This window comes from Myxocyprinus asiaticus, chromosome 18, assembly GCF_019703515.2.
Source record: "Myxocyprinus asiaticus isolate MX2 ecotype Aquarium Trade chromosome 18, UBuf_Myxa_2, whole genome shotgun sequence".
Lineage (NCBI taxonomy): Eukaryota > Metazoa > Chordata > Actinopteri > Cypriniformes > Catostomidae > Myxocyprinus > Myxocyprinus asiaticus.
The window spans coordinates 11063342-11076769 of NC_059361.1; the positions used below are offsets into that span (position 1 = coordinate 11063342).

A 13428-nucleotide genomic window follows, 5' to 3' on the forward strand; every position below is an offset into this window, starting at 1 on the left:
CCCTGGTAATTGCTGCTTGCAGCTATACTATTTATTTTTTATTATTATTATTCTCCCCTAAAACTGATTGTGCAGAACAAACCGTAAGGCCTAGAGACGTGAAACTTTGGGGAATGGTAGTACTCCGGCTGGCTACGCATGAAATTGGCCCGATTGGCCCATAGGTGGCACTATAGTGAACAAAAACAAACAAAAAAATCACATTTTGGGCCATAAAACTGGAACCAATTTTTTTTCACATGTGATTCCTTGCGTCATGCCAAATAGTTTTGCTCCCTGTTAAATTTTTGCTCCGTGCTTTCAGTTTCCCGCTATTTTGGATTGTTTGGAACAAATTCAAAATGAACTTGTCCTAGGCCGTTTGCCCAATCGGAACCAAAATTATATTGAGTCCCAATATGAAAAGTTATCATAAAAAGTTTGAACTTTCAATTCATCATTGCAAAGGTACGACAAAACGTACATAGTGGGCATGGCTACTTTTACGAAAACAGTTACAACTCTTGAACAGAATAAGATATTATCACCAAATTACACTTATGGTACACTTATGTATGGGGTCATCCTAAGGATACCCAAGAAATTGCTTGGTGGCACTATAATAATTACAATTCTAAAAATGGCTCTAACTATGGAACCGTTGGTCTAATTGAATTTTGCAAGTAGTGTCTTTGTCCAAGGTGCCATCAAGGTATGAGGACAGTTTTATATCTTGAAAAACAAGGCCGCTATTAGATGGGGTTAGAAAAGGCAGATCGGAGCGAAACATGGTAGGCCTATTTGTCTCTTGGCCCAAGAAGTTTGTGCAAAATGTAAAAAACAAATTGGCCATCGGGAGGCCCTATCACATTTTTAATGTTTGTAAATCATTGTATATACAGCTGTGTTTCACTCAGACACACGTTATTCATACAATATGATAGATCTCCTTATTCTGAACAACTTTGCCTCGAGAACCATGGTGTGAATCAAATCATAATATTTGAGATTCTTTAAAAAAAAACTACTTTTTCAAATTAGTCCTAAGTCATTCACCCGTTTGGAACCAAACCAGTGAAGAGAGATTCTCAGGAGTCCCATTATCAATTTTTTTTTTTAATTTTATCGTTGCAACGGTATGCCAAAAAATACAAAGTGGGAGTTGCCACTTTTACTTAAATGGTTAAAACTTTTGAACGGAATAATATATTGTCATCAAATCTGGAAGTCTTGTGAACAGGGTCAGTCTACGGACACCCAAAACAATTTGTGCATCCCTACCTCTTGGTGGCGCTAGAATAATAAAAAATCTAAAAATGGATCTAACTATGGAACTGTTGGCCCGATCAACTTGAAAATTTTCATGCAGTGTCTTTGTCCAAGTTGCCATCAAGGTTTATGAGGACAGTCGCATATCTTGAAAAACATGGCCACCATCTACCAATCAAATTTCTATTTGAACTAGTCCTAATCCGTTTGCCCAATCAGAACCAAACCAGTGCAGAAAGTTTCCATGGAGTCCCAATATCAATAATTATCAAAAAAAAAAGTAGAAAGTTTCAGTGCACCGTTACAACAGTACGCCAAAACGTACGAAGTGGGCATGGCCACTTTTTCTTAAATGGTTAAAAGTCTTGAACGGAATGAGATTTCATCACCTAATTGTAAACACTTATGCAGGAGGTCAATTAGAGACACATGAAAAACAAAATTGCCCACCTATACCTCTTGGTGGCACTGAATGTAAAAATTAAGGCACTTTATCATTGTTTTAGGTGCTAACGGACTGTCTAATTAATACTTAATATCGGTTGTGTATGTTCTTAAAGACCCTAAAAGCTTGAACCCCGTTAATTGCTGCTTGCAGCTATAATTTATTTATTTATTTCATGCTCGGCAATAAACAGAAAGTCTTAAGATTTTGAAAAAAAAAAAAAAAAAAAAAAAAAAAATATATATATATATATATATATATATATATATATATATATATATATATATATATATAAGAAAATACAACTGTAATTATATTATCACTTTTCAGCATAACAATTTGAGTGACAAGTTGAAATGAAAAAAAAAAATGAAAAAAACAACAACATGATTTTTAGAATTATTTAGGATTTTGAAACAAAAAAGAAAACAATCCTGAAATACTAAGTAATTCTAAAAATCATGTTGTTGGTTTTTTTTTCTTCTTTTTTTTAATTCAACCTGTCACTCAAACTGTTATGCTGAAAAGTGATAATATAATTACAGTTGTATTTATTTTATGTATTTTTTTATTTTTTTAAAGAATGTACAAATAAGGCATTTGCACCAATGGTCTCAGACTTTTAAAATGTGCATCTAAATGAATGTTGTAACAAACAGAGAAAAAAAGACACAGAAATGTTATTTCATATTTCATAGTATTTTATTAACTTTAAAAAGTAGATATATCTCTAAAGCTAAAATACATGGTTATATTTTCATGAGACACTTTTCCTAGTATAAGTTTGATTATTTTTCTGTCCTCAATGATCTGAGAAGAGCTTTTTTTCATTTTTATTTTTTATTTTTTATTTTTTTGGCATAGTGTGTATTACCTTTCATGTTCTAAGAGAATAATTTATGTAATGGCTGTTCATTTTTACTCTCTATTATGCAGTATTGAAATACACAGAACTGGAAAACATACTCTAATTAATTGAACTTACACTAATATTGCTGTATTTATTGGTTGAAATATTTTATTAAAGTTAAATTATTTATTAAAGTCATCTTCTGCAAACTTGGACTCACTCTGATATTCCAAACACTAGAGAGCAGAGTTTTACAACAAATGTAAAAGCTGAGTGAGTGGGCTTACGTGACTGAGTGGGCTACAGTATGTGACACAACCTTTCTGTTGTCTGTCTGTCTGTCTCTATCTATCTATCTATCTATCCTCTGCATATTGTCTACAATCAATATTTTCAGTCGCTTGTCAATTTTTTTAATGCTATTTTGCTGCAAATATGATTGAGTTGATACTGTAATAGTTGTTAGATGGACATATGACCTCTCTATTCCTTAAACTGTCTGCTGATGAAACGTTTCCTGTAAAATTGAAAAAATGTGTGCTTCAAAAGTCAAATTACAACCAAGCAAATATCATAATTTACCTAAATGATAATTTGCTGAAGCAGGGATGCATAAAACTGGAGTGTGGGCACATTATCATTGTCTAATGATGTCACTTATTTCCCTCATTTTGCTGTGTCTACATAATAAGTCGAATCAAATTACAATAATTTGTGTTTTGAATAATATTTGAATTACTCCTCTTTTTTTAATCACAATTTCCACTCCATTGCTCATGATATATTGTAACATCATAAATATTCTTTCAATCTACATATCCATTTACACAAATGCACATTTGCTTTAGACTAATAAAACAACAGGGCCGCCAAATAACTTGTCATTGAGTATTTTATTTGCAAATAAAGTATTAATAACTCAGAGTCCGTAAAAATATACTTTTTTTTTTTTTTTTTTTTTTTTTTTTTTAATGTAGAGGGACATATTTACAAGAATTAATCTTCTTCCAAATGAACAATCTGGTTTACAAAACTGAAAATAAGCGCAACAACAACAACAACAACAACAAAAAAAATAATAATAAAAGAATGATCATGTGTATTTTCTCTTCCATCATACCAGAAGGGGAATCTCAGGCAAATACAGGGCCCAATTCCCCACATTCAAAAACAAACAAAACAAAACCCTCAAGAAAATAGAGGAAATCATAGCAAATGTTAAAAAAGCAATGCAAAACAAACAATGCAAGACAAACTTACAGAGAGGATGTCGGTCATATTTACACTTACATATTCAGCCAATTACAGGTATGAACACAGAAGCGAAGCATTCTCAATATCTGACCTGTAGGCCATGACATGCAGTTCCTTTGCTTTTCCAATGGAAAATAATTCCCTTTTTACACCCTCAAAGTAACACACACCACTACATTTTCTAAGAGTCGTCGAAGGACATCCAACATTATTTTCATCACAACCGTGTTGGGTAACAATGATCGGTTAGAGGCTACATAGACAGTCGTGAACTTATAAATTAGAGCGGTATTACAAAAACACATTGCAGATAGACCTTAACTATTTCCCAGTCTTAAATTACCATTCAAAACAGAATGTCCTTGACATGAGAGCACTACATCAGAATGTATTGGCAGCTATGGGAGAGGGTACACTGGTGGTTCTTAAATACCACAACAGCTCTTTTGCAGTGTTGAAATAAACGCCACTAAAGATCAATTGTGTGAGAAAGTGGACCGGGTTGTCTTACTGGGTGTAGAGGAGATTCTGGAGAGAGCTTATAAACGAACTAAAATGAAAAATTGCCAGAGCAAAGGAGCAGATCAGTGGAAGGCGAACAGCATGATTTCAATCAGCTTTACTGGCTTACTGGCAATAGAGTGGGCCGAACTTTTTTTTTTTTTTAATTGCAATGTCCTAAAACACTAAAAGGGCAAAAATAAACATATGGCAATGGCTCTGTTACAAAAACTAGGGAACTGTCAAAGTAGGCAGCACTGTGGCCCATAATAGGTGCAATACAAAGTGAAGGCTGTTCTAAAAGGTTGGTAGTACAGTTATGATGCTCTCTAACGAAAAATCCATTCAAGATGGTGGACGAAGTGAGAGAAATTTACAAAACTTTATTCAGTGCTGAAAAGTGTAAATACAAATTAGTTCATATAATAAAGCATTTACAGTTTTATCCAATAGTAGTGTGTATTTTATGCTTATAAGTCTATGTTCACACAGTCAGTGTTTGGGACTGACAACTGCATTTAATTCCATTAAACCGGAAAGTGTTATCACAATTGACAATGTTATTTAACAAACGAATCCAATAAAGGTGCTAGTTCATGCAAGTTCAAAGTGTTCCAACTTTACTTCCATTTTCATGCTGCCTTATGCCAGCTGCCTATGTAGGCAGTAGATAGCAAGGCACCTCACTAGGTTTGGGAACAGAACCAATGTTTTAACAATTGAATGAAAAGAGTTACTGTTACAATGTTAGAGCCATTTAGTGATCACCCAATACAAGGGGTACTTGAAGAGCATCTAGGTAATTCCATACACCTGCACATACATCATCTTGGTTCCTGATTTAGGGGTAAGGGTATTGGTGGGGTTTGGACCCTTAGAACTCTGACTGTGTTCCGCTCACGACTCCCATCATTCACTACCCACTCTGGGTGACAGCCCATTCATCACACTTACTGACAACAGTTCACCCAGCAATACTGCCTACAATGCCTCGTGGCTCTAGAGAGAGTGTCTTTTTTATGAGGTTGTGTTAGCCTTCTTGTGTATGTGTACCCATGGGAAGCAGTGTATAGTGTGTGTGTGTGTGTGTGTGGGTGGGTTTGGGTGGTTTACGAGGAAAAAAAATGTTTAGGTTACAAACTGGTAATTAAAAGGGAATTATGCTATTAATGTGTTTATGAGGACATTTCTAGTGTCCCATAATTCAAATCGCTTAAAAAAACATACTAAACAATGTTTTTTTTTAAATGTAAAAATGCAGAAAGTTTTTTGTGAGGGTTAGGTTTAGGGGTAGGGGCAGAATCTATAGTCTGTACAGTATAAAAATCATTATGTCTATGGAGAGTCCTCATAAGGATAGCCGCACCAGTGTGTGTGTGTGTGTGTGTGTGTGTGTGTGTGTGTGTGTGTGTGTGTGTCTAGCGAATACAATCATAGGGGCAGGTAACGGGAAGCCATTGAATCAGGGCATGAGCAGCACTCGGCTACATTACAGTGTCAATCATTACCGTAACCCAATAAGAATGAGGAACAATGTGTCTTCTACTTGGCACATGTGCTTGTGGAAATGACTGGTAGTAATAAAAATCTAAATCCTGAAAACCTAAAAGGCTGTTGGAGGAAGGACATTTGGGTAATTGTGTAATTTACTTGCTTCCACACATATAATGACTAGACCCACACAGAGTCTGCATGCAGATTTACACAAATATTCAAACACCCATCATTCCCATCCCCTAGCATACTTGTTTATGAAATATTTTAATGCTTTCAGATGGCAATAAGACTTAATTACTACCAGCAATGTTTAACACATTTAGCCATTTCAGTCATGACAACACTCAGAATAGATATAAGGTGTTATAATGGATATGACAAGTTGGAAGGTTTGGTCTTGGTCAACTAGATCTGCTTATGCTGCTGCAGAGCAATTACGAAGACTTGCTACCACTATACTGTAACATGCAAAAGACATGCTGCTGCATGTCTAATCCCTTTAGCTCTAGACATTAAGAGAGAAAACTCTCGAAGTGGGCCATACTGAGACCAGTTTACCTCCAAACAACTGAGGCAAATTTAATGTTAGATAAAGAGAGAGTACACAGGTTGATTGGCTAACAGATTACATGTCAAAAAATCTATCAGCTTGGGCCATGGAGTATGTGAGCCGATTGGCCAACAGCATGTTCAAAAGACCAATCAGCTTGCAACACGTAGCTGACAGGAATGGACTTGAATCCTGTTTAAATCCATTCCACGTATTTCTCCCCAAAAGCAGAACAGAAAATAATGTGAAAAAAGGTGCAGATTTCATCTTGGCCTGCTTATGGCTTTTCCTCTCTTAAACTTTTTTTAAGGTCCATCAATGGCAGATATATAAGTAGCCATTTAAAAGGAAATTATTCTAATTATTAAAGGAAGCTTAGCAGGTTAGGGGGTACAATGACCAATTATTACTCTCTGAAAATGCATAATACCTCATCTACATCTTTATTATGGCCTATAACTCCAATTGTCAACCGATAACTTAAAGGATATTGTGTGCATATATATATCTGTATGTACAATATAAAACAGCATCATGACTATAGAGTGTACATTATTTGTGTGGCAGCGTTTGACTACCTCTTTGTGCCAGAACATTCTCCTTCCTCTGACGGGACTTCAAAGGGGCCACTTTACACATGGCTACCAAGACACATCCATTTTTCGTCTGGTACATTGTGAAGAAGGAATGAGCAGGAAAAAAAATCTCAGGGGAAAAACACACTGTGAAGGCACACAAAACAATCAACTTGTCCATTTCAAAACTCACAAAAGCACCAAACAAGGTCTTCCCGGGGGTGTAGAGATACCACTAATGGAGAGGGTTTTGACAGTGCTCGATGGAGGAAGCCGTGAGGCGACTGGCACAAAGAGGCAGCCATCTTCCCTGCTGAAAACACCAGCATGTGTTGTGTTTTGGATGTTGGCTATGATGGTCCACCAGCTAGACCAGGACCAAACCAGCTTGAAACAGCATTGAAATTCATGCTGGTGTAAGCTGGTCTTTTCAACAGGGTTCAGACCGCCAGTTGTTATTACACAAACTAGAAGGAGAGTACCTTGGTGCGCACACAAATTTGCACCTGCAGCACACACAACAACACACGCATTAAGTTGCACACGTTCACACCCGCTCTGTACATAAGTCCCTGTTATATCATTACCTTTTGATTACTTATCCACAGTACTGTGAGATTATATTTAAAAGTTACTTGTGCCTCATATGCTATCATGTAGTACCACTGGGTATTCTAGAAAAGAAAGAAAAAATAAATAAAAGCAATAACTATCTTTGTCTTATACACATTCATAGTATTCATGACAGATTTTGGTTTCAGTACCATTGTAGATAAAGCTTAGCAAATATACTGTTATCAGTATGTAATAAAAATTGAAGCATAGCTGTTCATCAAGTGGTGAGGATGACATCCGAACCCAGACCATAGTCTCTTTGGCACAGACCTACACAGGTTTAACTGAAAATATTCATATTAGTGTGTAACAGTGTTGAGCAGTTGACACACAGGGGGGAATTCACTAAGAATGTATTGCGCCCACTGATAGCATAATTTATTTGCACATGCTGTTTGTGTTGTTTAATCAACCAATTTACTAAAGGAATTATGCAAATCAGGTAATGGTGCAAACAGGTCTGAAATGTTTTGCTGAATGCAATTTTCATGGTGCAATTTGAACATGCAGCAGACTAACATGATACTTGGACTGTACAGCATCGCTCCACCACTGTGATCCAGGCAACTAATTCGACTTTTTAAATTATAAAAGTGCACTTGACTGCACGGCACATTGGAATATAGGCAAGTTATAATGCTCATGTCCACCATTTGATGAATCATTGCAGCCATGATCGCAAAAACAAAATAAAAAAAAAGGTTGCTGCCTGCTTTCCGCGGGCGGTAATAGCGCAACGTTAAGAGTTTTGTGAATCGCTTTTGCGCTGAAAAGTATGATAGTGACTGTGTTTACATGCACAATCTTGTACTGATTATGCTTAATAAGCCAACAACGTGTGTAGTCATGTAAACGCCTTAACGGCATTCCTTTATCTGGGTGAGGTTATAATGGGTTTAAGCAAAAAATGATCAAACCTAGATTTCTGCCCATTACCCCGATTTCATGTTGCATATAAACACCTTTAGCAGCATTCTTAGTGACTTATCCAATGTGTTGTGAGTGTTGTGCACATGCTTTTTACATCAAAAGCAGAGAATAATTAAATGATATCAAGTCTCATGTAAACGCGGTTTTCTTGCAGTGTTAGATTTTTTGAAGTAAGCTGATTCTTGGTATATATCAGCATATTGGTGTGCGTGTAAATCTGCTTTTTGACTTAATTAAATGGTTCAGAGCTACACCAGAGCAGATAGTACCTGGTTAAACTGTATTGTGGGCACTTATTAAATGACAAGTTTTATTCGTTAAAATATTGCACACAATAGTGGCCTGACAATTTTGTGAATTTGCCCCAAAGTATGTTAAACAATAACTTAACCCTAATAGTCTCTCTGTGCTGCCAAATCTCATATGTGTGTCATTTAGGTCTCTGTGTGCTGGAATGTCCATCAGGAAGTCATCCTTTCAAAATATCTGTTTTCTTCTTCTTGGTGAGTTGTTAAGCTAATAATATGATTGCATTAGATTTTCATGTCTGGTGAGGCCAGGGGTGATGTTTGCATTGCATTTGGGATAGTATGAATGGGAACATTTTGAATGAGATGGACTGAATATCTTCAGAAACAATCCATCTTCCCAGAGATGTCCACTCTCTTTCAACAGGCTCTCAGATTATATTGTTCATTTCTCTTTAAAGGTGTAGTTGGCTGTTCCTTCAACCCCTCTCCATCAGTGCTTCTTAAACCCAGCGTGCCCTTGGTTCTTTAGCCTCTGATTCAAAAAATAAATAAACTGCACTAGGTGAAATCTTTCCACCTCACTGCCCACAATGCTTCCAAAGCCTTCGTAAGTTTAAAAAGACAAAGAAAAAATAATAATGTAATGAAATAGGTCAGTCTGTGCCAAGAGATCCAAAAAAGAAGTAATACTTCAGAAGGGGGCAAGCACTTTGTATTTTCCCTTGTAAATATGCATTCAACTTTTAGGTTTAATATGATTGATTTCATTTCAACTTACATAATTTAATTATGCTTTTATTTATTTATTTTTAGTGTTTTTTTGTTTTACTTTCAATTTTAGTTGCAACTTTTAGAAGAGTCACTGTGGGTTTCCCATATTGAGGCCCGCACCAGGCTGTGTTTCCTTTACACTTCTCTCTACACTGTCTGAAAGGCTTTACTTTGGGCAGGTGCCATGACTCCCGTCGGGATGGTCAAGCCCACTGGAGGGTTTGGGGGTCTGAATTTTGGGGTGGCAGGGGGTTCTGGGGTCTTGGGCACTGCCTGTGTGTAGGACGGGGGAGACTGGGGGAAACCATGGGGCTGTCCATTCTCCTTGAGAGTGGTGACAGCAGGTGGCCGTGGGCGTTGGCTTCGAGGGGCGCTGTTATGCACCATGGATTGTGTAGAGGAAGCACCGGAGCGGGAGCTGCCAGAGCGAGACGAGGAGAGGGAGTTGGGCTTCACCAGCTTGGCTTTAGGAGCTTCTGCATCCTCCCTGCAAAAATAAAGAAATCAACAAAAACACATAGACATATTGGTTAGTAGGGATGCAAAAAGGTAAAAAAAAATAAATAAATAATAAAAAAAAGGTTTTCTACAGTATAGTATCGTAGTCTCTGCTGTCAAGCCACTCGTTAAAAAAATACTGCTGTGCGCCTATTTAATAAATTACAGTAATTTGTAAGAATAGCTCAAAAATGGTGCTTTCGTATTGTTTTTGATTTGGCCAGCTTGTAGGCTAGTCTATGGGGATATTGACACTTGATCACTTCACGTGTTTTTACTGATCGGATAGCAATCCGATCATGAAAAGGCCAAGTGTCTTTTGATGATCGGAGAAGCACCAGAGGTGATTTGAGATGCATTCCAGATGAAATTCTGTCAAGTGTAAATGCTTCTGGCTGTTCAAGCCACATATGTCAACTTTACTCCGCCCAAACAGTGCTATGGCAGCATGAGGAAAATGTGAAACATAACAGCTGCTACTGAGTAATCGCATAGGGCTTGCGTCGCGCAATAAATAATAACAAATCAAGAAAAGGATGCACGTTGTTGGAGAGAACTTTTTTTATTTTTTTTATGCAGATCGCTGACGAACCTGAAACTACACACAAATCACAGCTGATGCGCATGGACACAACTACCTACGACAAGCCCAAGGGGAAAAAATTCCCAGCGCACAGACACACACGCACATTAATGGCCGCATTAATGTACTGGCAGCAGAGCGCTTTTACTCAATGACCATGTGCTACACGGACGGATTTTGCTGTTGCGCACTGTCTGCGTGTTTATATCACAGTCTCCTGCTGAATGCGTTTACATGCACGTCCCCCCGCGAATGTTGACGGGAGCTAATAGTGAATAGGGAATAGGGTGGCAGAATACCCAACTGTATATAATACAATAATTTATTTTGCACTTAATTTCTTTAGTATTTTTTTTTTTTTTTTTTTGTCATTTTTAAATGTTACTTGAATACTCAATATTGCTGTTTGTTCTGTTATTTTTCTTCATTCTATTGCTTGTCATTTGTTACTTTGTTTTTGTTACTGACTGTTTACTTGGGTACTTCAAACACGAAGTACTGTTTACTTAAGATATATTTAAAGGCTACATGCCTTTGTTTAATTTGAATACAAATTTAATTATTAAATTGAATTTTTTAAATGAAAATGTTCAGCCAGTGGCCTGCAGTCAGCCACTTCAAAGCCTTCAGAGAATGGGTGACACTGTAAATGGATATGGAAAAAATCATTTAAATTATTAAATGGTCTTTCCCCTATTTATTTATTTATTTATTTTTTGCATTTATATGCATTTAATAAATCAATCAATTAAAATACAGTAATATAATACTTAAAATATCATAACTGATATTTTTACATAATTTCTCCTGTTTGACAGAGTGTCAAATCAAAACGATTCATTATCGCACTGTTTGCATCTCTATCTGAGTCTGACGGCAACCAGTGTAACACGTCCCAGCCATATACAGGATGGAGGATTTTATGGCAATGAATCCAAATCACATTATTTTCTTCAAAAGAATGGACTAATTGACAACTTTCCTGCACTGTGCACAATCTTGCCCAGTCAGAGACTTTGTTTTCACAATTGCCATGTCAGCAGTTCCCAAATAAAAAGTTATGCAAAAAACACAACAGAACAAGTAAGACTGAAAAGAGGCCTAAGAGGACTGTTAGGCAATATTACGTGGTGTGTGTGTGTGGTGGGGGTGTGTGGTACAAAAATTGGTATAAATGGTATTGCATAGACTGTCCTTCCTATAAGCTTATCTGCAGGATGACAATACAGTCAAATACAGGATAAAATTGGATAATACTCCAAATACTCCATAATACTACTTCTGTGACAAGACAATTAATGCACACAGAAAGTGCCACCTTGTAGAACTTGTGTTCATTTCTGTGTACATAATTTAGATATATATGGCCATTCTCCTTAGCTACATTATTCATGTAAGCACATTCAGTAAAGTTCTGTTGCTACACGCCTCAATAACATCTGTCTGATGTATTATGAAGATTTTTACTTCACAGCTGGTATCCTGAATGTGCTGCAGAGAGCCATCCTGATTGTACACAGAAACATATATATGCACATCCTATATGCATAAATGTGTACAGTAACAGGGCTCCCTGCAGCAACATATATTAAGAGGTAAAATGGTACCATAAAAACACAATCTGTATGGATCGCATAGCACTGAGATCTCACCTGATCTCATTAGGTGTCTCCTCCTCCTCATATTTCTTTTTTTCTTTCTTGCGGAAGACGAGCCAGATGATGAGAATGAGGAGCAAAACGCCAAAGGAGACGCCCACCACTGCACCAGCCACCACGCCCATTCCCCGCACATCTATAAATACACAAACACAGCAAGGCATAAAAATCTATGGGGTTTTACATCATATTACATCAAAACATCACATCATCTTGGCCACAATTATGAAATACATAAACTCTAGAAAATGGATTGTCCTAATTCTAAAATCTCATTAGATGAGCTACTCAGAAGCCAGTGTAAAATAGCCTTAAAAGAAAAAAACATCTGAAAGTAAAGCTTAAGTGTATAACTTTTTGGGTGTTAAAATACTTTCTCCTATCCCAGCTTAACCAATGGCGTGAAGATGGGAGACATTTTCGGAAAGATGTTTTTTTTTTGCACTTCCATTCGGTGGTTTTGAAATTACATGCATTACATGCAGTATTGCGCTAACAAGTATTGCAAATTATCAAGAACAGCGCAAAAGCTACTACTTAACTTTTATTTATGTTTTTTTTTTTTACAATTTATGTTTTTTTTTATTTTTTTTATTAAGAATCATACTAGCAGGGGAACCCATATAGCAGTTATACTTTATTAAGAGTTATCATTAGATATCTTCAGAATAAAACTACAGATCTAAATTAAACTTTGCCATCCACAACTGCACAAATCCACTTTCACATAAATTATTTTAAATTCCCGTGGTGTAAAAGACTCAGAGCACAGGCCTAAGTGCACAACAGTTGTCAGTTTATATAACTCTCTCTATCTTTTCCTCTGATGAGCATTTAAATCCTGTCTCTTTTACCATTACACACAAACACTGAGAGATTGCTATTTGACCAAGAACAATGTCGAATGGCCACACTCAAGCTCTCTGTAGTCCCTAGTGCTCAGTTAAAGAGAGTGTGTGTGTGTACTGTATGTGCAAATGTGTGTATATGTGTGTGTGAGAGAGAAAAACAATGGGGAATGTGAATTTGGATCTTTTTTCTTCAAGACAAGAGAGCAGCAAAAATAGCATTTTAGTATATTAACAGTCATAGCAATAAATATAATAATAAAAAGAAAGAAAATAAAACTTACTCTTTAGAAATCAATACAATATTTAAACTTCATAACTGAGGCAAAACAATGTTGTTCTACCAATGACAAT

At 36.5% G+C, this 13428-nt stretch overlaps 1 protein-coding gene across 1 annotated transcript in view; it reads right to left on the reverse strand.

Moving 5' to 3' along the window:
• Nucleotides 1-2949: 2949 nt before the first annotated feature.
• The window catches only part of LOC127456188 (CXADR-like membrane protein), a 150088-nt gene continuing 139609 nt past the window's right edge, over nucleotides 2950-13428 (reverse strand). Inside the window, exons 6-7 of the mRNA XM_051724558.1 lie at nucleotides 12221-12362; nucleotides 2950-9974 (exon numbers count right to left, since the gene is read on the reverse strand). Coding sequence (XP_051580518.1) covers nucleotides 9635-9974; nucleotides 12221-12362 — 482 coding nt within the window. The 3' untranslated portion in view covers nucleotides 2950-9634. The remainder of the gene's footprint in view (nucleotides 9975-12220; nucleotides 12363-13428) is intronic.